Genomic DNA, 20,469 nt, shown 5'->3' with positions numbered 1-20,469 from the left:
TTACGTAATTCATTTAGTATTAACAATCTAATCATTTTTTTTTTGTTTCAATCGATGGGCCTGCCAACTTTATCTTCATATATCGAATATGTCAAAGTAGTGCAACACAAAAATCAACTCTGCGCCCAATCGAAATGCAGTATTACGGTATATTTTTCAATTAACATTGCGGTCCCACTGTTGAGCAGAGCAAGCGCACGTAGCAGGCAGGAACGTAAAAGCAAAAAGGCTTTGCAAAATATTATTAATAATTTAAATAGTGCGTAGAATAAAAACAGAATAATGAGCACCGGTGGCAGTGGCGGTGGTGCAGGTGGAGGAGCTCGTCCTCCGCCACGAATTGATGGAATGGTGTCGCTAAAGGCAAGTACAAAAACAACGCAAAATTAGAAAGTACAGCAACGCGGCAGACAAAATGGCGGCCGGCGATTACTGTTTTTGGTTAGATAACCTTTCACTTATATATGCATGTCTGGTTAATACGTATTTTTCGTATATATTTCACTATAGGTCGACAATCTCACATATCGCACCACACCTGAGGATTTGCGTCGTGTCTTTGAACGCTGTGGTGAAGTTGGCGATATTTACATACCGCGCGATCGCTACACACGTGAAAGTCGTGGCTTCGCTTTCGTCCGGTGAGTAGCATTCGATATATCTATTTATTTCGTTAGGCCACTTGTAGAGGTTATCGAAATTATGAGGTTAGGTCGGACATATTTGCATACTTTGCGTCAATAACAATGCAAACAAATTATTGTGTTCGCATTCCCAGCAATTGTGATGCTAGAGTAAATTGTGTTCCCTTGCAACTGTTGCCTACCAAAACCCTGCTAGCCAACATACTGTGAATACAACAATTAGCTATCTTATTTGCATCTCTACGTTTAATTGAGCATGATTAACTCGATGTTATCAAGCTCGCAAGTAATGATGCCAGATTAAATGTGTTCCTTTGCAACTGTTGCCTACTCTAACTTGTACTAGCCAACCTACTGTGAATACCACATACGTATAGCTATAATCGAGCATTCTCGAATGCGATATACTGACAACCGCATTTTAGATAGTACATCGAATTCAATCAACATATGAAATTGTTGTTAACATAACATAATATTGGCATTGTCACATGGTAAGCTGCTTGGTTAACCGAAACATGAAATGTTAGATAGCAGCACTGTTAAACAAGTTTTAACAGTCTTAATAGCAGTCCTTTGCATATTCGATTTCTATTGAGCACAGATCCTTTGTGGATCGTACTTCAATCGAAAATGCCAGATTAAATGTGTTCCTTTGCAACTGTTGCCTACTCTAACTTATACTAGCCAACTTACTGTGAATACTACAATCTTTTAAAAATAAAGAAATTAGCATTTTCAAACCTAGAACTCCAAAAAGTAATTTTGAATCTATCTCTACGCTGACATCTTTTTTGCAATAGCTTTTTTCCAAGTCAAGTATTGGCAATAACTTTTTCTCCAACTGCTTCCCAGTTTCTATGACAAGCGCGATGCCGAGGACGCACTGGAGGCCATGGATGGCCGCATGCTGGACGGCAGGGAGTTGCGTGTTCAAATGGCTCGCTATGGACGCCCCTCGTCGCCGACACGTCGCAACAGCAGCAGCAGTCGTCGTGGTGCCGGGCTAGGCGCTGGTGCCGGTGGCGGAGCTGGTGGACGACGCCGCTCACGATCTCGTTCACCGATGCGACGTCGCTCACGCAGTCCACGCCGTCGCTCATCGTATTCACCGCGCTCACGTTCCCGTTCTGCCGGCAGTCGCTCACCCGGACGTCGCAGCAAATTCTCGCGTAGTCCGGTGCGTGGTGACAGTCGCAATGGCATTGGCGGTGGTGGTGGATTAGGAGCAGGTGGCTCGCGTAGTCGCAGCCGTTCCTAAAAAGCGCTGAATACGTTCCATAATATGTAGGTTCGATAAGGTGAGTAGACAACGCCCTGTTATTGATTGTAATCCATTGTTAATATGATCTATGTTGTTGACAGCCTTGTAATTGACTTGTGGGAATAACGACAACTCCAGGGAAGTGAAGAATTCTTCAAGCGGGCTGCATCTGATCATCTCATGCTGTGTACCAGAACAGCAGGTATACAAAACAAAAAAACAACAAATCTTAAACATACACACACACACACACACACACACACACAGCTACTACTATACTTATATAAACTGAATATTTATAGTACACTATTTTTTAAGTTGGAGACAACCACAAATCAAATTAAGAACAAAAAAACTAAAATGAGAAAATTTAGTAAAGAGCAGATAGAATAGGAGTTTAGAATTTAGCCCGTTTCTATCTATATTTTTTCCGCTTTATTTTCTAGTTTGGTTTTGCGCTTACTTTTTTTTTTGAGTTGTCTGCTCAAGACAGAAAAGCGAAGATTGAAGAGGATGTAAGAAAGGAAGATAACGAAAGAATGAGAAGGGAGGGTACTTAGGGAACTACTATATAGCATTTAATTTGGTCGCCATTACCAATTTGTGTAGCACTTCAAAATAAAACTCGAAATCGAAATCACTCTTGCATCGTTAATAACTAATTAAGGTTGAGGATTCTGTTTAGAAGGGCGGCAAATCTATATATATTTTTTTATTATTCATTTTAGTTTTGATTTTGAGTTGCTCGTTTCTGTTTCGTTTCTATGTGTATCATTTATGATAAACTTTATTAACAAGCTTTCCAACCATTTTACACATTTATATATACGCAGGCAAGTGTGCGGCGGCGGTTGTTGCAGTCCTTGCTGCCGTGTTGCTGTTGCTGTTAATGTAAATGTAAATGTTATGGCTGGCTGTCGCTGTCGCTGTGCGTGGGCGTAGAAGAGAGAGAGAGAGAGGGAGCGAAAAAGTGAGCACGAGAGAGCTGAAGCAAAGAGCAGCGTGTGATTTTCTTAACTCATGTGCGTGAGAGAGCGACGTACTCAACTAAAAGAGCAACGACGAACGTCGGTGTCGTAAGCGGAGAGCGAAAATGGTGCTGTTAATGTTATGCTGCTGCTCTTCAGGCTCCCCCGCTCCTGTGCTCTCACTGTTGCTGTAGCTGTTATCGGCGAACTTCAATGCGCTGCTGATGCTGCTGCTGCTGCTTCGATCTTCCCCACTCGCACTCACACACACGCACGCACTCACACACACAAACACAAATTGCTGCTGTTGAGAAGCTCTATGTGTGTGTCTGCGTCTCTGCCAACAATTTTCGCTGTGTTATTGGCGTTTCGCTGCTTCACTCCTTGTTCGTATTGGTTGCTGCTGTTCATCGGCGTTGTTCGTGTTTCTTCAACTGCAGTTGCTGTTGCTGTTTCCTGTGCCTACTTTTGACTTTAGCCAAATTTGTAGCTGATGTCCCAACGAGAGAGCCGAGCGACAAAACGACTTGTGGGGATCTCCAAAGCCACAAGCAACAAAACTTTGTCTGTATAAAATCATCATCTTAAAGACGGGCTCTGGGTAAGTCGAAACATTTAACAGTTGCTAACTATTTACATTTATGTTGCAGCCTAGAAACTAACAAACTGATAAGAACAATAAAGATTTAAAAAACGTTCAAAACACTAAGAAATGTTTTATTTATTTAAATTCTCTCAAATAAGAATATTACAAAATCGGGCTATTTATGCGTTCTCTAACGGTTAGCACATGTTGATTAAACAATTTATCCATCTCTTCGTCTTTCTCACGCGACTTTTTAATGTCATCGTCAATTTTTTTTAGATCTTCTTCACGTCTTCGGTGGATATCCCTGAGTTTCTGGTCACGTTCAATTAGTACATCGAGAATTCTTTGCATAATACTTCTATACGCAGGTGATAAATCGGGATTCTACGAATGGAATTAGACTCTTACAATAATGTCAAAACTGATCTATTAACCTCACTCACAGACAGTCGAGCTCTCAAGCTCGATATGTCTTCAGCCCATTTTTCTTCCTGCTTCCGGTTATCTTCTATTTCCTTAGCACTCTCAACTTGGGCGTCAGCAAGTTTTTTCGCAGCGGCATCACTTGCTGCCTTTGAGTCTATCGCACTCTGTAACAAATGAGCATTCAAGTCTCCAAACGTACTTATTGCCGGCACATGGGTTGGCTCATTGGAATTCTATGTTTAGGATGAGAGACTTAAAATGATTTCAAAGCTGATTCTTTAAGGATACTCACATCTCCATGACCGAACACAACAAGGACTGCGATGAGCAGCCCAAAAAATATAATTTTCATTTTGATTCGCACAAAGTCACGTATTTCAAAGCACTGAAGATCTTCCGCTTAATGCCAGAACTTAAATACCCTAAAAATGAACCATATGACGAAATTTGAGGCTTATCAATATAGCGACGCAAGCCGAGAAATCAGCAATGCTACCAATGTAATCTACAAGGCTTTTGATTTGAATTTCCGAATTTTTCAATCATGTGTTGTGATGCTACTGACCTATCGACACAATCTTCTGATACCCCTTTACCCTTTGAGTGGTGAGTGTCAGCACTTTTGTTATTGACCTCACGTTTCCTACAACAACAAGTAAGAAAGCTACAGTCGAGTGTGCTCGACTGTGAGATACCCGCTACCCATTTTCAATAAAAATATTGGGCGGAAGTGGAAAAAATTTGAAACAAACTTGAACTGCGAGCAAACATAAAAAAGCTGTCGATAAAATAATAGCTCTATCTATTATAGTCTCTGAGATCTAGGTGTTCATACGGACAGACAGACATACACTTTCTAGGGTCGGAGATGCCTCCTTATGGCTGTTACATACATTTCCTGCCGGCACAAAGTTATAATACCCTTCCACCCTATGGGTAGCGGGTATAAAAACAGTATCCACAAATGTCATGGAATACACACATGAACAGAAATCAAATAGCTCTTAGGGACTTTGGTTCCTTCTCCTTCTCACTACCTTAAAAGCTGATTAGGGCAGGGGGGAATTCGATATTACGAACGTTTCTAACACTACAGCAAACAAACAAACACAACAACAACAAATTTGCTAGGAATTCATTTTATTTATTTAAATTCTCGCCTAGAAGTAGACAATAATCAATAAAAATCTTCTTTGAGGAGAGTTATTAAGCTGAGCACACAAAAATTCGGCAATTTTTACGCATACTGCGGGTAGCTATCGATCAAGTGACGTATTGAATTCATATATTGGGCATACAATATATTCATCTGTTCAAGTTCCTCACGCGATTGTCTGATTTCTTTGTTTAATGTCTCTATACGTTTTTCGTTCCACTGCTTTCCATTTCGAAGTGCTTCAGCTGTTATATCGAAAAATCTTTGGAAAGCACTCCTCACCTCAGTTGATAAATTGGAATCCTACGAATGGGGAATTAGACTTTTAGAATGATTTCAAAGGCGATTTGATAGGCACACTCACTGTCAGTTGATTTCTTATAACCGATAATTTTTGATCACCTTCGACAATCTTCTTCCGATAATTTTCTATTTTTTTAGCTTTCGTCTCATTAACTTCGTTTTCCTCGTTAATAGCTGTAGTCTGTTCGTACATCCCAAATTGTATAATCTCCTTCATCGATTGTATAAACCATTTCATATCCGACCCATTGGCTGGTTCGTTGGAATCCTATGAATACGACGAGAGACTTAAAATGATTTCAAAGCTGATTCGTTAAGGACACTCACATCTCCATGACCGTACACAACAAGGACTGCGATGAGCAGCCCCAAAAATATAATTTTCATTTTTATTCGCACAAAGTCACTTATTTCAAAGAACTGCAAATCTTCCGCGTATGGGGCAGAACTTAAATACCTAAAAAAGAGCCATACGTCATTTGCGGGTTATCAAAATAGCGACACAAGACAAGATTATCGTTGCTTTTACTACTTTTACTTTTTGAGCTATTTTCTGCACTCTGGATGCTGATAAAGAATATATATATTTTATGAGGTCTGTTCTATACTAGTTGGCACTTTCTTCTGATACCCTTTAACCTTTGAGTGGTGATTATCAGCCCTTTTATTATTGACCCGAAAAACTTTTCAAACAGCATTGACAAATGTCATGAAACTAACACATGTAAAGAAATCAAAAGCCCTTTAGGACTTTAGCATGAGAGGCAAAGCTGCTCTACACTACCTTAAAAACTGACTAGAGCGAGGGGAATTCGATATTAGACTGTTATTTATGTTGACTACACGACGCAACGTGTCCAAACAAAAACAGCAACAACAAATTTGCTAGGAATTCATTTTATTTATTAAAATTCTCTCCTAGAAGTAGACAATAATCAATGAAATCTTCTTTGAGGAGAATTATTAAACTGAGCACACAAAAATCCGGCAAATTTTACGCATACTGCGGGTAGCTATCGATCAAGCGACGTGTTGAATTCACAAATTGGGCAAAAAATATATTCAACTGTTCAAAACCCTCACGCGATCGTCTGATTTCTTCGTTTAATTCCTCTATACGCTTTTCGTTCCACTTCTTTGAATTTCGGGTTGCTTCAGTTACTATATCGACAAATCTTTGGAAAGCACTCCTCAGCTCAGTTGATAAATTGGGATCCTACGAATGGGGAATTAGACTTTTAGAATGATTTCAAAGGCGATTTGATAGGCGCACTCACAGACAGTTGATCTTTTATAACCGATAATTTTTGATCACCGTCGACATTCTCCTTCTGATATTTTTCTATTTGTTTAGTTTTCGTATCATTAACTTCGTTTTCCTCGTTAATAGCTTTAGACTGTTCGTGCATCCCAAATTGTATAGTCTCCTTCAATGTGTGTAAAAACCATTTCATATCCGACCCATCGGCTGGTTCGTTGGAAACCTATGAATAGGATGGGAGACTTAAAATGATTTCAAAGCTGATTCGTTAGGACACTCACATCTCCATGGCCGTACACAACAAGGATTGCGATGAGCAGCCCCAAAAATATAATTTTCATTTTGATTCGCACAAAATCACTTATTTCAAAGAACTGCAAATCTTCCGCTTAAGGGGCAGATCTTAAATACCTAAAACAGAGCCATACGTCAATTGCGGGTTATCAAAATAGCGACACAAGACGAGATTATCGTTGCTTTTACTACTTTTACTTTTTGAGCTTTTTCTGCACTCTGGATGCTGATAAAGAATATATATATTTGATGAGGTCTGTTCTATACCGGTTGGGATTTTCTTCTGATACCCTTTAACCTTTGAGTGGTGAATATCAGCCCTTTTATTATTGACCCAAAAAAACGTTTCAAACATTAAAAGCAGCGTCGACAAATGTCATGGAATAAACACGTGTAAAGAAATCAAAACTTTGGCATGACAGGCAAAGCTCCTCCATACTACCATAAAAGCTGACTAGGGAGGGGGGAATTCGATATTAGACTGTTATTTATGTTGACTACACGACGTTTCCAACACTACAGCAAACAAACAAAAATAAACAGTAGCAAGGAATTCATTTTTTGTTGTTGAAAAGTTCAATATAAATTCTCTCGAGATGACGTATCGAAATCAAATAGCCAAGAATGACTCCTACGAACCAGATCTGCGCATGGAGGGCACCTACATCTGCCGCATGCCGCAGCCTCCGCCACCAGCGAATCCATCGGACAACTGGCATGGCCATCTGAAGCCGCACGAGCGTTTGTTCTACCATCAGACGATGAGCTCGGTGCGCTATAGCAAGCGATTCAGGGGCAATGTGAATATACCAAAGGATTCACTGGATCTGCAGTTACAGGCACGCTACGATCATGGACGGGAAACGTTTCCCGACAAGATCGATGTGCTGATGCAGCGCGACACGTGTCCGGCCATGATGAGCTGGTCGGCACCCCACGGACAGCGAGAAGTGGGCGCTGTGAGCAAACTGAATCTGTTTCGGGTGCTGCGCAATACGCGTGTGGTGCGCGTTAAAATGGAGGATGCACTGGGTCATCCATTGAGCATAGGTAAGCGACACAAAAATCCAATATATAATATTGAACGATTGTGAGACTTATCTTACTCTGCCTGTAGGTGGCATCAAGGAGAAGATTCATCCGTCCAGTGTGAAGCTGATCTGCAGTGGCGTCCACACGCAGCTGGTCAACAATGGTTTCTCTCGCCAGACATCCGATGGCAACTTCTTCCGCTATTAGCACAAACAAGATTCATAAACCACACCAGACAGTTGATTTTGTTGTTTTCAATTGTAACGTAATTATTTGGGACAAATTGCAAATACAAATTGACAGAGCGACGATATGAAGCTGGTCACGCAGTCGTCGGCGACAGCTTCGCTTTCTTGCTGGACAGCAGTTCATCCTTTGGCGGAGGCGACGCCTCCTCGTCAGCAGCTGCTGTCGTCTGCTGGGCCGCTTTGTGTCGTTGTTTTTTGTTCTGGTTACGATAACTCTTCGGCAGCTTGTTCTCACCAATCCTAGAAGATAGTTGAATGGTATTAAATGCATCGATAATTGTATTCCCTAGTTACTTACATAATGGTGGCCCTCGTGCCTGGTCCCCAGTGTGGCGCTGGATTCTCCTGGAAGCGCGATAAGGCATTTTTGCGACTACTCGGATTGGCAGCCGAATGTAGCTGATCGAACTCGTAATCCTGGCTACAAGGTTTCGCTAAGATCGCAGCTAATGGCGTGCCTGGTATCTTGCGATCCTCGCGCACCGGATGCCGTTTGCTCCAACACCGCAGCAGATCCCAGAGCACCGCCGGAGGTGCATCTGTCTTCAGTGAGTTTTTGCTGGCATGAGAATAGGAGACACGATAGCCAGCGTGCAGCAGAGCTGAGCGCATCTTGAGCATGGGCACGATCTCCAGCTTGAGCACACAGCACAGTTTGTCGGGCGTGTAGTACAAGGGAATGTCTGGCAGCTCCTCTTGGACCACCGACAACACACCAACAATACGACGTTGTGTGCCCAGCTCCTTCAGTGGCGTTGTCTGCACCGCCTCCAGCAGTTGCTCAACAAACTGCATGTTGTGAATGGGCGCTGACCAAATAGGACCGCCCAGATGATGGCGATGATTGCAGTGCTCGCACAGTGTGTTCACCGCTGGTCCTGTTGGTATGCCAAACTTGACCAGATGCGGCTGCTCGGCAGATTTGGCTCGCACTGTGCCCAGTGGCTGAAGTGTGAAGGTTTCACAGCCGGTGCACTGATATATCCACGACTGTTTACTCATGCTGTACTTGCACTGAGCCTGGCCAGCGTATACGCGCACAAAGATGCGCACATAAAAGTCCGCCGAGATGCTGAGCAGCGGTTCAATGTATTTGCCATGACGATTCGCATGCGATTCGATGCAGTGCAGCAGTATCCGCAATGCCATCTCGTGACAACACTTCATCCGCAACGGAACCGATCCGTACTTCACATAACAAGCTTCGGGTGCATTGCCAGCCAGCACCGCCATGTCGGTGGCTGTAACTAGCAGCAATCCGCCATCGGCTATGCATTGCATGGCGCCGTCAAGGAAGCGATTCGGACAGCCATAAGGATCCAGATCGACGGCATCGAAGCGCTTCTCCGGTGCAGTTGAAGTGTACATAAGCGTCCTGCAATGTTAATAGTAGATTAGAACACCGGAATTTTCGACCTATCACAAAAAAATCTTCTCCTGAAGCATTCGCCTGCAACTTACATGGCATCCGCATGACTTGACTCGATTAAATGCTCCACTCCGTTGTGGCGCACATTGGTGTTGATGGACTCCACAGCTTGGCGCGACAAATCGTTGGCAATGATCTGCCTGACGCCAGCGATCTCCTGAGCATATCGTATGCTACGCAATCCCGTTGCCGCCAATGCCTCCAAAATACGCATGCCATCGTCATATTTGGTGCCAGCAACATAATTGTTGTTGGCTGGTGACGTTGCCTCTGTTGGTGTTGGCGTCAGCTGCTCGCCATTCTCCTGTTGCTTCAGCTTGCTGCGCTGCTGCTGCTTCAACAACTTTTCAGCACGCTCTTTAGCCAGACGTTGGAAATGCACATTTAGCACTGCAATGCTCAGATCTCGATTGAACTCTTGCACCGGATTGTAGAAGACATTTCCACCCGATATAATGTTCGCATTACGTTCAGTTATAATGTTGGGATTGGGATTTGCCGGCGGCGTCTCCTCGAGTTTCACTTCGTCCACCTCCATTTCGTGGTTTGTTTTCACAACACGTTTTCATGCAAAGTGATCGCAAGAGTCACACAAAATTAACTTCTTTATGGCACAAAATATACCACAAACATAATTAACAGCTGATTGCACTCCACTTAGGGGTTTGTCTAATAATTAGACTCTAATTGTTTTTACGGTACTAAATAATTCCACTTATTAATAATTGTTCATTCATTTTAATAATTCTCTAATAATCTGTATTTAAATAAAATATAAAAATAATAAATAAAATAAAAAAGTATTTTCGCAAGCGCAAAGGTAGTATATACCAAACAAAAAGAAAAAAGGTGGAGGCAGGTCACAAATTGTGATAGTTGGCAACGCGATGTGCAATCAGCTGTTTGTAGTTGTCGTAACAGGCCGCCGCTGTTAGTTCGTTTCAATTGCATTTAGAGTAATTTGTTTTAATAAATATGAATAAAATAACGCGTGCTTTCATTAGTGTGCTGCGGCAGAACAACAGTGGCTACAGCAGCGCCACTTTGCTGGGCCGCCAGCTGTCCTACCAAAGCGACTTGTCGCTCGACAAAATCTATCCCAATGCTCGACTACAGCTTTACACGCCGCCGCCTCCAGTGAGTAAAAAACATTAAATTCATTTATACTACTTACTAACGCATGTCTTACTGCAGCCCGGCAGCGGTGACAAGTTCACTGGCTACATACCCATGGATAAGCTAGAAATCAGCTACAGTCGCAGCTCGGGTCCCGGTGGACAGCACGTGAACACAGTGAACACCAAAGTGGACATACGCTTCAAGCTAGCGGAAGCAGAATGGATTCCAACGAAGACGCGTGAGAAGCTGCTCCAGGTGCTGGCCAATAAGCTCAATAAGGAGGGCTACTATTTCATAAAAAGCGATTTAACGCGCTCACAGCAAATGAATTTGGCCGATGCGCTTGAGAAGCTGCGCACCGTGATTCGTGCGCAAGAGGTGGAACCCGTCGCACCCAGTGAAGAGACTCTGGAAAAGCTGCGTCGACGTCAAGAAAAGGCAGCACGACAGCGTCTGCAACTGAAGCGAGATCGCTCTCAGGTCAAAGCCGATCGTCGTGCACCAAGTGGAGTTGATTTTTAGTTTCTATTTGCAAAAATTTGTTACATAAAGCTTTGGTTCAGTGAACAACTTAAACTCAAGTGTCCTCTTGTTGTTTGTGTAACGGCTGCTCTTCTATGGCAGGTGTCACCGTAAAGCGTGGCACAGGCAAATTTATCACAGTCTCCGGCACAAGATGTTCTCTGTGAGTCCGAATCCGATGTGAGGGCATGCTGGCGAAGCGGGGTCGCTGGAAGTATAAAGAATAAACAAGATTTGGGAGTTATTATTAGGTCGATCTTTGGAATCAAGGGAGATCGAAGAGTATATAGACTTGCGAAGCATATTTAGAGATAGGATGTGATCTGCTTCATTTATTTGGCTTACCGTATCCTGAATGTCTCCGGCACGTGTGTGACGACGTGCTATGCCATTAGGACGCCTTGTCTCTTCCGGTATGGACAACGACTGCGTGTAGAGCTCCTCCAGGCGGTGAATGGTGGCCACATCAGCCACTGGCAACTGAGTGGAGAAACTGTGGCGAATGCTGCGTGGCGACCAAGTGTGTTGATACGCCGACTCATCCAGGTGCCGCAGAAAGGCCTCGTTGATGACTTGAGTGTCGTCCTTGGTGAGACTGGCCAGCATCTCATCAATGATGGCTGCATCGCTTCGGGGCACCTTGATGTCACGCGTCCAGAACTGACGATTGCTGCGTCCAATAACTGGAGCAATCTGCTTCACCTTCAACACCAGAATACCCATCACATAGATGCACAGAATGTTGGAGAGTGTCAAGCACATGCTAATGCTGCCCAAGACAGCCAACTCGGTGGCCTGATTCTTGGAGTAGTGTCGCGACTTGACCACATCCTTGTACAGCGAATCGTCGTTCTCGAAGATCTTGTAGATGCAGGCGACAGCCCAAAGCAGTCCCGAGTTGACAGCTGGTGGCAGCAGTGAGGCAGAGATCGCCACGCCCACCAGCGAACCAATATTGCCACCCAAGATGCCAATGGCAGCTGCTGCACCCGATGGAATGGCCGTAAAGATGCCCACAACCAGAGAATGAAGATCGCAGCGTGACAACATCTCCGTGGTGAGTCCTTCGCCAATGCCGTATTTCTTGTCCGTCGTGCAGACGACCAGGCCAAAGAGGAAACCCACCAGCGTGGCCATCAGGATGCCAATGATTTCGTTGCGCATGCCCAGACGACGTAACGAACGCTCCTCGATCACAGTGCCAAAGATGGAAGCTATAATTGGACCCATCAAGGGTGAGATGAGCATGCTGCTGGCCAGGAAGATGGTGCTGTTCTCCACGAGGCCAAAGGAGGCGAGAATGCTGTACATAGAGGAAGAATTATTTGTGTAGCTGGCTAGGATTTGTAGTCTTCTTACGCCGCCGAGATGAGCAGTATGCAAAAGTCAAAGGTGATGGTCGCATCCTGGCGCACATCTCGCACTATTTGCGCCACATTGAGACGCGAGCGCACCGAGTTCATGAAGCGATTCCAAGTGCCATGCGGATGGTTATTGTTACTAAAAGAGTTGATTAGTTAGTTTGGATAATAATAAAACCCTCGAAGAACTTACTCACTGCTGGCTGAATCAGCGGGTTTACTTTCTGACTGCTGTCTACTATCTGTAGACGACTTGGAGGCGATGCAGTTCAACACTGACACCGTGGAACCCTCGCGATCTCCGATGCCCCACTGCTGCAGTGCATCGTAAAGACTCTCGTAAATCTCGTTGAACTCCAAGGTGAAGGTGATCTGATAGGCGTTCGAATCTAGGCTGCGCATCCACACAGCATTCGATATTTGGAATTTACGCAGTAGCTGGCGCAGCACGTGCTCCATAGCGGTGTCCAGTGGCATGGTGGCAAGATCCTCGGTCTGTGACGTTGCCCCATCTGTCAGCTGTGTTGCACATGCAGCTGGTTGCAATAACTCGGCATGCGATGACAACGTGCTCCTCAAAGTCGAAGTTGTTGTTGTTCTTGATGTTGTCGTTGTTGTTGTTGCTGTCCCATCTTCTTCGTTCAACTGTCGTTTGTAGTTTTCCTTTAGTCGCTGTTCCTCCTGAGCAGTTGGAATTGTTATTGTAAAGAGCACAGCGGGCGCATCGGACATTGTTGCTATTTATTTTACACAAAAATACACAAAAGTTACATAAATTACACAAACTGCACAATAAAACAATGCAAACAAAAAACGTCCCACAACTGCAATAATCTGTTTTATACTGGAATGCAAAATGCAAAATTCTTGCGCGCGTTCTTCTCTGATTTGACTGATAACGGTTCTTCTCCTAAGCTCTGTTAAGTAACAGAGCTGCAGCACTAAAGTGTTATGCAGCCAACACACGTCACAATTAGAATGACATTTGTCGCTTTGTCGAATTGAATAATTTTATATAATTATAAATATAAATTAATATAAATAATTAATAAATAAACAATAAAAATAATTACAATTGAATGCCTCTTTTTAATAAATTTATTATTTGTGATTCTCACTATTGCAATAAATATGAACATGGCTGTCACTTTTCGTATGTTTATACTAAACTTGTGCTTGATTTGTTCATTGGTACATTAATGCATTTTGTCTGTCTAATGTAGATATGGGTTTTTATAACATTCTTAATTGAATTGACATTGTTCAGATTAAACATGTGTAAGTTATCTTAAAAATGCCCAGATCACTATCTTAAGCATTTGCTACCAATAAAGCCAACTACAAATATAATGCACTTTCACAGGTATCTAATCTTAAAGATGAGGAAGTCGAATTAAAGTGCATGCGCTTTTATTGTGTAGCTTTTTATAATAAAGCTATTAGGTTACTTATCACATTAATTGCTAAAAACAAATTACATATTTATTCCTTTATAAATAGAGCATTTGTATTGGAAATGATACATTTTTCTTTTGCTTTTTGCTAACATAGAAGCAATAACGTTGCAGTCTGCAGCTATGTTATATAGACGGAAATTGTAAAAACTGCAATGGCTTCTGTAAAGTTAACATTGTAAGTAAAAGTGCGCGCAAAGTTGCCAGCAAAAAATTGTGCTCAGTAGAAAATTGTTAAATTCTTATAAAAATATGTGTTCTTTAAAGTGTAAAGTGTTGTGGAGATAAAATGATAGCTCTTAGCTACAAAGTGTCTTAGTTGTTGTGCTAAAGTGGGTTTTTGTTTGTTTTTTTTTTGTTCTGTGAAAATATTTTGTGCGTTTGGGCGTTTGACGCCATCAAATTTTGGCGGCGCGCAACGCTCAAGTCTCTCAACTGCAATGTCTTTTGCCTTGCGTGCCTCTATTAGCAGCTTATGCCCATAATGAAGTGAGTATATTAAATTGATTTCATGTTAGTAAACCTTTCTATTATAAACTAGCATTTTTGCTAAAATTCCTCCATTGAAAATCATGTAACGGCATTTTTCAATGCGCTGCAGGTTTATGCTACGATAATACCAAATAAGTTAGTTTAGTACTTTTCAGTATTTTATACCGGTTACGGTCTTACAGTGTTATGAGTTCGTGTAATCCGTTACGTTTTCATGTAACTGGCATCGCTGGCGCTGATAATAAAATAGCAATTTGTTTTATCGTAAAAATGTTTATTTTCAAATGACTTTACTATGTACGTATTTTCGCTATTGACACATTAATGTTGCCTTATGCCTTATATAATTGTTACTACTACAAACTGGAAAGCTTCAAAAGCCAATTGGAATTACATATTTACAAATAAAGAGATAAGGGAAATATTGTACACCTCTGTACCTCGCTTAATGGCGTCAACTTGGCCTAAAAAGTGGGATAAACCGAATTTTTAAGAATAATATGTGAATCTGCCATGTCGCTAAGCGAGATATGGGTGTATGAATGTGAATACTTCTAAAATACAACCTAAGCCTCTAGACTGACGTTCATCAGATCCTTGGTAATGTCAGCACTGCTTTTCTTCGGACTAAGAACGCCCAATGCATTGGAGTCCTGTGCTAAAACAGGCGGTGGCAATTTGAATCCACTGGGGACACCCAAGCTTAGAGATGCGCCCGTTGATGAGGGCGCCTCACTTGTTGTTGTTGTTGTTGTGGATGCTTCGCTGACTGTGCTGGCCATCTTGTAGAGCTGTTGCAGCTGCTGCAGTGCATCCGTTGGCATCTGAGGTCTTACAGGCAACGTGGCAGCTTCTGTTTGCTTGCTTCTAGGCTTGGGCTTAGCTGTCTGGACTTTCTCCTGCGGCTTCATGCCATTCGACCAGGTCTCCAGCCAGCTGGCCGCATTGCGCTCCGTTGAGGTCGCCAAAAGCTGCTGTTGTCGCAGATGTTGACGTTGTTCCTGGGCGCTCACTTGACGCTTGTTAAAGGATTGATCGTATTTGCTGGGATCACCCAGTGGACGGGTCTCCTTCTGTGGTCCAAGCTCGAGTAGCACTTGGAAATCCGCATGTTCGCCCAGTCGAAAGCCAAAGCCGAAACGTGAATCGGTGCCTATCGAACATAGAGAGGAATTCATTATTCAGTTGATGGGAGGCCAAAAGTTAATACAGACTCACCTTTCTTGATGGTGGGAATATTTGAGTAGACCAGCGAGAGCACCGACGGCACCTGCTCCGGCACAATGAAGCCATCGGCATTTTGTGCTGCAAAGATAAATTCAATTTACATTAATCATTAGCGCAAAAACATCACTTGAGACTTTCAATTTAGGCCTCTTTGTTATTGTTGTTTGTATTACGCAACAAGCATGTTTTATGGCCTGACTTTTTTTTTATGACTGGCTGTCATTTTGTGACGAATTGCTAAGCGGATAAGCTCAGATATTATCCAGCCATAAAACTTGGCTTAGAGACGGACAGAAGGTCACACCTACTCATGAGTTGAGTTGAGTTGAAGAGTTTGGTTAATGTCTCGAATCACAGGTGTTTATACTTGACTAGAGCTATAATTTGAAATTTAATTGGTGCCAGAATCTGACCACTATATCATATAGTTGACATATTAAATAATGGTTGGAATTGGTTAGAAATTGAATCTTATGTTTGGATTCTAATAATTGCTCAAAATATCAATTATTTTTCTGTAGCTTACTCAGCAATAAATTTTTGAAATTGTTAAGAAACTTTTTTGGATATTTTATATTTGTTTGAAGTATGAATTTTTTTCCTGATTTCAAAATTATCTTGATGGAAACTTGATTTATTAGTTTGAAGGCATTATTTTGTTTACTAGCTATTCTTTCTTGTCTCCCAAACTTTAATGTTGTTGCTTTTTATTATCTATTTGTTTCTTACTTTAATAAACCACAATAATACCAAAATCTACCAACATTTAGTATATTTATATAGTACTACATTCAAAATATACTGTAGAGTCCTAAATATACCAGATTGTAAGCCAAAGCAACAAAGCAAAGTTTTCCCCTATATAAAAGTTTTTCTTAAATATGTTTTACATTGGTTTTCGATCGCAGCCAAACTTTCAGGAATCTGAAAGACTTTTATTATTATTTTATGTATTAAAATTCGCGACTATTATAGGTAGCGGGTATAATAAATATATATTTAAAATTGTATCTGTTCTCTATCTAGTTGAATTAACTATTACAAAACTTTTAAAATACATTAAGTTAAAGTAGAATGTTTTCGCTCTCACTTACATAGTTCAGTGTTAAGTAACATGATAAATTTGTAGCCATTAATTCTAAGTAAATGTTCAAGGTAAAAGCCGCACACAACTTTGGCTGTCGTTAAACATGAAACTGAAAACTGACCTAGGCAACTTTTGTAGTTACGATCATTCCAAACTTCCACCTATGATGTGTATTATGTAACTCTATAAAAAAGTGCTTGCTACACTTAAAGTGCACTTTGTGCTCCCATTCTAAAGTGTGCTTAAAAGGCCGCACAAATATGAGAAATAAAACGCAAACTAATAACAATAAACAAAGAGTAGCTAACAATCAAATCAAGTCGAGTTGAGTTGAATCGCAGCTGCGAATGAAGCAAATGCGGTAAAGAGGCAAGAGAGGAGAGGAGATGTGGCGACCTTGACACAAAGACCGGCAACAAGTTGAGAGACTCAACAAGCGCGCTTTGGTGGCCCGGCTTGTTGGGGCTTCACCTGGTCTAACGTGGTCTAGTCTGGGCCACAGAGCAAAGTCTAGAGTACGACAATTTTGGAGCCAATCAAGTGGCGTTTATTTTTTTATATTTTTCATTCGTTTAAGTTTCGTGTGTTTGTCGTTAAACCGGTTATTGCACCACTTAAATATTCACTTGAAATTCGATTTAGATTTTTGATAATCGTTGTTGTTGTTGTCGTCTACTTACAATGGTAGAGTAGGCAAAGTAGCAGCCAAAGCAGGCTAACAGTGCCCGGCAATTGTTTTGGCCAAAACATGATCAGCAGCTGAAGAATTTGTTGTATTTGTTGCTTGCATTTAGCTCATGAAATCTACCGAATAAAAAACACATTGTGAAACATCGATTACAACATTATTACACACACACACACACACACACACACTGATATCATGTTGAGTTGGTGTTAATTTTGTTTTGTGTGCAGAATTTGCCACATTTTGCAATAATTTCAAGCTGGTTTTTTTTGTATTTTGGGTTTCATTGCGGTTGCTGCGTCATATGAAAAAGTATTTCAAATATGCCCAAGCGACGCGATATGCAAACTGACTTTGGCTCGAATAAAAAGCGTCAACAAAAAACGAAAACAGAAAATCAAAAAAATAAAAATAACAGACAGCGGACAGCAAAAACAGAAAAAAAACGGTTTGGAAATCACTCTCACTTTTGTTCAATGTGCCTTTGGTGTTGTTGTTGTTGCTAGCTGTTTTTTTGTTGTTAAGGTTTTGCCAGCAGACGTCAATGAGCTCAACGTCTTGGCTGTGTATGTGTGTGTGTGTGTGTGTGTGCTGATGTTGTATTTAGTTTATAATATATTTTTAAACTTTTTGTGGTTTTTCATTTAAATTTCGAAGCGTTCAAATTTTTGTTATGCGGCCTTGTCGCTTGATTGCTTTATGCTCGATTTTATTGCCGCTGCTGCTGTTTCGGCATATTTGTTATTGTTGCTATTGTTGTTTTTGCTTTTTACGCACTGTATTTTGATTTCATAAAATCAAATTGTTGCTAATCAAGAGCACAAACAACGCGCGTTCCGAATTTGTAAAAATGAAAGCGAAACTGCAGTTAAACAAAACAAAAAAAACTAAGTGAGCTCCCCCAGTTTGTCGACATTTTTTGTTGACTCCAACTTGGACAATTGTTTATTTTGTTATTGTATCTGCATTTCTGTTTTGGGCCACAAATATATATTTTTTGCACTAGCCACATACAAATGGCATAATTACTCAACTGTCGCTGTCGCTGTCTGTCAGATTTTGTGTTACGTTTCGTACATTTTTCAAATGGTTTTTCAAATAAATATTTTCGTTTTTGGTTTTGGTTTCTTCGGTTTGTGTTTTTTATGCGCACATTTTTTGTTGTTGGTTGTGTGTTGTTAGTGGGTTTTAACAACAACCTGCGCGTTTCGCGTCTGCACCGCAACTGAAATGGAGAGTGAACGAAGCGAACATTGGACTTGCAACACGCTAAAGTCGCTGGCTAGCAGCTATAAAATGAAGCTCCGGCTTGAAAAAACTTTTGGGTGGAGTACAGAGCACATTATCATCACGTTCACGTACCTTGTTGTTATTGTTGAGTGAGCGTCACTCGCTCCCTCTCTCTCTCTCTCTCTCTCTGGGTTTGCTCTCTCTTTCGCTGGAGACCGGCTCTTGCTCCATTAACTCCCTCTCGAGTTAATTGACTGACCAGCAAACTGTTGACTCTGGCTCTGCCTTTTGGCACATTTCTGCAATTGCACACTCGCATCTTACGTGTGTGTTAAGTGTGTGTGTGCGTGTGTGTGTGTGTGTGTATGTGTGGAAGGTGTGCGCTGCCTTGGCCTGCGTCATGTGAAAGGTTGCCACTGTCCTCATTTCTCGGAAATTGCAACGCCAAAACTTTTCCCTAATTGAATCATCCCAAAACTGTTGCAACTTCAACTTAACTGATTATCGACACAGTTTTGAAACGAAAGTATTGCCTGACCTTAAATTTCACTCTCATTTTTATGCTACGTTGACCATTTAATTTCATGCAAATATATTTGTGACCTAATACAGATTTTTAGTTGTCTCTTTAATTCTATTCAATGGCTTCTTTTATCTACAATCTATACAATTCAGAATGATTTATTCTGCTTATACTCTTAAATATTCGCATCGACCTTTTGCTGCTCAGTTCAAGTTCATTGAACATTCACAGGCGTTGATTTATCATCAGCATATGGAGTTGGCTACCGTGACTAACCAACTGACCAGTGAAGCTCAAACTAACTATTTGCATAACCAAATCGTTTGGCTAATAGACAAAAACCTTTGTCGCCCACCTAAGTAAATGGGCTCTGACATTAAGCAAGACTTTTTGGTGCTGACTAAACTCTTTGACTCGAAACCTTTTGCTTAGTTACCCAAGCGAAGACTTGACGTAATATTTACACACACATACGTTTATATGGAATAATATTTGGTTAGAGAATTGCTGTGGTGATTGGAGCGCAGCAAATGGATAAAGTGAAGTGCATTGGCAGCTGCAGGCGGATGAAGTGCAAATTGTTTGCTTAAAGTGTGGCTGTAATTAGCACCGATTGCTTGAGTAGTCTTTCATTGTTTATTTTGGCTGCGTGAGTATTTACAATTTTACTATCTGGCAATCAATGCTGCGCACAATAACAATTAATCAGAAAAATAATTGAAATGAGTGCGATACGAATATTTATTTTACACACCCAAATTTGCAATAAATTCCAATGGCTAAAAAATGCGTGCAAAAAATCCTCTTTCAAAAAGTGTTGCATACTTATAGGCTGCGACAGAAAGTCAGCTTAATTGGTGCCTGTTGTAAGCTGAGCTTAGAAGTAACAAACTTGTTTGAATTTAAAATGTAGCATACTTTCGAGTGCTAGTATATTAAATACGTATACGCATTTTGTAAGGCAGATTTATCTTGAACAGTTCTATTAATTTTTATTGCTTATCTATGCTTTGACAAATCTAAACATATTTTAACCATTTTAAATACTATATTTTGAATACTTCAAGCATTTGTATCAAGTCAAGCAACGCGCTCAGCTAGTACCTACCTACCTTATTTAATCTACACTGTAAAAATAGGTCTTAATTTCGT

General features: G+C 41.3%; 6 protein-coding genes across 15 annotated transcripts; 3 read left to right on the top strand and 3 right to left on the bottom strand.

Moving 5' to 3' along the window:
* The first annotated feature begins 165 nt into the window (after positions 1 to 165).
* LOC133850082 (serine/arginine-rich splicing factor 2) lies at positions 166 to 6,395 on the top strand. Of its 2 annotated transcripts, XR_009895581.1 has the most exons (5): positions 166 to 363; positions 511 to 641; positions 1,500 to 1,945; positions 2,010 to 2,110; positions 2,742 to 6,395. XR_009895581.1 is itself a non-coding variant. In XM_062286058.1 (4 exons), the coding sequence occupies exons 1-3, from the start codon at positions 283 to 285 to the stop codon at positions 1,903 to 1,905; spliced, it is 618 nt and encodes a 205-aa protein (XP_062142042.1). In that variant the 5' UTR covers positions 166 to 282; the 3' UTR covers positions 1,906 to 1,945; positions 2,010 to 2,548. The 2 variants fall into 2 exon arrangements, 1 of the variants encoding a protein (XP_062142042.1); XM_062286058.1 differs by lacking the exon at positions 2,742 to 6,395 and having other exon boundaries at positions 2,010 to 2,548.
* On the bottom strand, positions 3,562 to 10,186 carry LOC133850080 (tRNA (guanine(26)-N(2))-dimethyltransferase). 6 transcript variants are annotated; one of them, XM_062286053.1, is made up of 10 exons: positions 9,647 to 10,186; positions 8,484 to 9,560; positions 6,893 to 8,425; positions 6,628 to 6,834; positions 5,678 to 6,566; positions 5,412 to 5,618; positions 4,457 to 5,350; positions 4,184 to 4,396; positions 3,909 to 4,124; positions 3,562 to 3,849 (listed from the first exon to the last, which is right to left on the bottom strand). In XM_062286053.1, the coding sequence occupies exons 1-3, from the start codon at positions 10,150 to 10,152 to the stop codon at positions 8,260 to 8,262; spliced, it is 1,749 nt and encodes a 582-aa protein (XP_062142037.1). In that variant the 5' UTR covers positions 10,153 to 10,186; the 3' UTR covers positions 3,562 to 3,849; positions 3,909 to 4,124; positions 4,184 to 4,396; positions 4,457 to 5,350; positions 5,412 to 5,618; positions 5,678 to 6,566; positions 6,628 to 6,834; positions 6,893 to 8,259. The 6 variants fall into 6 exon arrangements, with proteins under 6 accessions (XP_062142037.1, XP_062142038.1, XP_062142036.1 ...); XM_062286054.1 differs by having other exon boundaries at positions 4,184 to 5,350; positions 5,678 to 5,807; positions 5,889 to 6,566; XM_062286052.1 differs by having other exon boundaries at positions 4,184 to 5,350.
* Positions 7,502 to 8,398, top strand: LOC133850083 (uncharacterized). Its single transcript, XM_062286059.1, has 2 exons — positions 7,502 to 7,955; positions 8,023 to 8,398. Exons 1-2 carry the CDS (start codon positions 7,502 to 7,504, stop codon positions 8,142 to 8,144), a joined length of 576 nt encoding a protein of 191 aa, XP_062142043.1. The 3' UTR covers positions 8,145 to 8,398.
* A 319-nt stretch (positions 10,187 to 10,505) lies between the features above and the next one.
* On the top strand, positions 10,506 to 11,314 carry LOC133843224 (large ribosomal subunit protein mL62). Its single transcript, XM_062276671.1, has 2 exons — positions 10,506 to 10,751; positions 10,809 to 11,314. Exons 1-2 carry the CDS (start codon positions 10,590 to 10,592, stop codon positions 11,253 to 11,255), a joined length of 609 nt encoding a protein of 202 aa, XP_062132655.1. The 5' UTR covers positions 10,506 to 10,589; the 3' UTR covers positions 11,256 to 11,314.
* On the bottom strand, positions 11,245 to 13,469 carry LOC133843190 (uncharacterized). Of its 2 annotated transcripts, none has more exons than XM_062276629.1 (4): positions 12,810 to 13,469; positions 12,615 to 12,755; positions 11,601 to 12,558; positions 11,245 to 11,463 (listed from the first exon to the last, which is right to left on the bottom strand). In XM_062276629.1, exons 1-4 carry the CDS (start codon positions 13,346 to 13,348, stop codon positions 11,311 to 11,313), a joined length of 1,791 nt encoding a protein of 596 aa, XP_062132613.1. In that variant the 5' UTR covers positions 13,349 to 13,469; the 3' UTR covers positions 11,245 to 11,310. The 2 variants fall into 2 exon arrangements, with proteins under 2 accessions (XP_062132613.1, XP_062132621.1); XM_062276637.1 differs by having other exon boundaries at positions 12,814 to 12,954.
* A 1,352-nt stretch (positions 13,470 to 14,821) lies between these two features.
* Positions 14,822 to 18,782, bottom strand: LOC133850405 (uncharacterized). 3 transcript variants are annotated; one of them, XM_062286494.1, is made up of 4 exons: positions 18,764 to 18,782; positions 17,557 to 17,680; positions 15,781 to 15,867; positions 14,824 to 15,715 (listed from the first exon to the last, which is right to left on the bottom strand). In XM_062286494.1, exons 2-4 carry the CDS (start codon positions 17,624 to 17,626, stop codon positions 15,129 to 15,131), a joined length of 744 nt encoding a protein of 247 aa, XP_062142478.1. In that variant the 5' UTR covers positions 17,627 to 17,680; positions 18,764 to 18,782; the 3' UTR covers positions 14,824 to 15,128. The 3 variants fall into 3 exon arrangements, with proteins under 3 accessions (XP_062142480.1, XP_062142478.1, XP_062142479.1); XM_062286495.1 differs by having other exon boundaries at positions 14,825 to 15,715; positions 18,642 to 18,782; XM_062286496.1 differs by lacking the exons at positions 17,557 to 17,680; positions 18,764 to 18,782 and adding an exon at positions 16,098 to 16,221 and having other exon boundaries at positions 14,822 to 15,715.
* Between the last annotated feature and the right edge of the window lie 1,687 nt (positions 18,783 to 20,469).

The sequence above is a fragment of the Drosophila sulfurigaster genome, chromosome 2L (genome assembly GCF_023558435.1).
Source record: "Drosophila sulfurigaster albostrigata strain 15112-1811.04 chromosome 2L, ASM2355843v2, whole genome shotgun sequence".
In the NCBI taxonomy this organism is placed as follows: Eukaryota; Metazoa; Arthropoda; class Insecta; order Diptera; family Drosophilidae; genus Drosophila; species Drosophila sulfurigaster.
The sequence above is the reverse complement of the archived record's forward strand: the minus strand, read 5'-3'. Positions and strand labels throughout refer to the sequence as shown.

Coding starts and splice junctions, on each gene's coding strand:
- LOC133850082 (XM_062286058.1), top strand. CDS start 283: ATGAGCACCGGTGGCAGTGGCGGTGGTGCAGGTGGAGGAGCTCGTCCT. Junction 364..510: donor ATGGAATGGTGTCGCTAAAG/GCAAGTACAAAA, acceptor ATTTCACTATAG/GTCGACAATCTCACATATCG. Junction 642..1,499: donor CGTGGCTTCGCTTTCGTCCG/GTGAGTAGCATT, acceptor ACTGCTTCCCAG/TTTCTATGACAAGCGCGATG.
- LOC133850083 (XM_062286059.1), top strand. CDS start 7,502: ATGACGTATCGAAATCAAATAGCCAAGAATGACTCCTACGAACCAGAT. Junction 7,956..8,022: donor GGGTCATCCATTGAGCATAG/GTAAGCGACACA, acceptor CTCTGCCTGTAG/GTGGCATCAAGGAGAAGATT.
- LOC133850080 (XM_062286052.1), bottom strand. CDS start 10,152: ATGGAGGTGGACGAAGTGAAACTCGAGGAGACGCCGCCGGCAAATCCC. Junction 9,561..9,646: donor TCAAGTCATGCGGATGCCAT/GTAAGTTGCAGG, acceptor TTAACATTGCAG/GACGCTTATGTACACTTCAA. Junction 8,426..8,483: donor GGCACGAGGGCCACCATTAT/GTAAGTAACTAG, acceptor ACTATCTTCTAG/GATTGGTGAGAACAAGCTGC.
- LOC133843224 (XM_062276671.1), top strand. CDS start 10,590: ATGAATAAAATAACGCGTGCTTTCATTAGTGTGCTGCGGCAGAACAAC. Junction 10,752..10,808: donor TTTACACGCCGCCGCCTCCA/GTGAGTAAAAAA, acceptor GTCTTACTGCAG/CCCGGCAGCGGTGACAAGTT.
- LOC133843190 (XM_062276629.1), bottom strand. CDS start 13,348: ATGTCCGATGCGCCCGCTGTGCTCTTTACAATAACAATTCCAACTGCT. Junction 12,756..12,809: donor GCTGATTCAGCCAGCAGTGA/GTAAGTTCTTCG, acceptor CAACTCTTTTAG/TAACAATAACCATCCGCATG. Junction 11,464..11,600: donor CCGGAGACATTCAGGATACG/GTAAGCCAAATA, acceptor TTATACTTCCAG/CGACCCCGCTTCGCCAGCAT.
- LOC133850405 (XM_062286494.1), bottom strand. CDS start 17,626: ATGTTTTGGCCAAAACAATTGCCGGGCACTGTTAGCCTGCTTTGGCTG. Junction 15,868..17,556: donor ACTTTGCCTACTCTACCATT/GTAAGTAGACGA, acceptor TTATCTTTGCAG/CACAAAATGCCGATGGCTTC. Junction 15,716..15,780: donor TATTCCCACCATCAAGAAAG/GTGAGTCTGTAT, acceptor TATGTTCGATAG/GCACCGATTCACGTTTCGGC.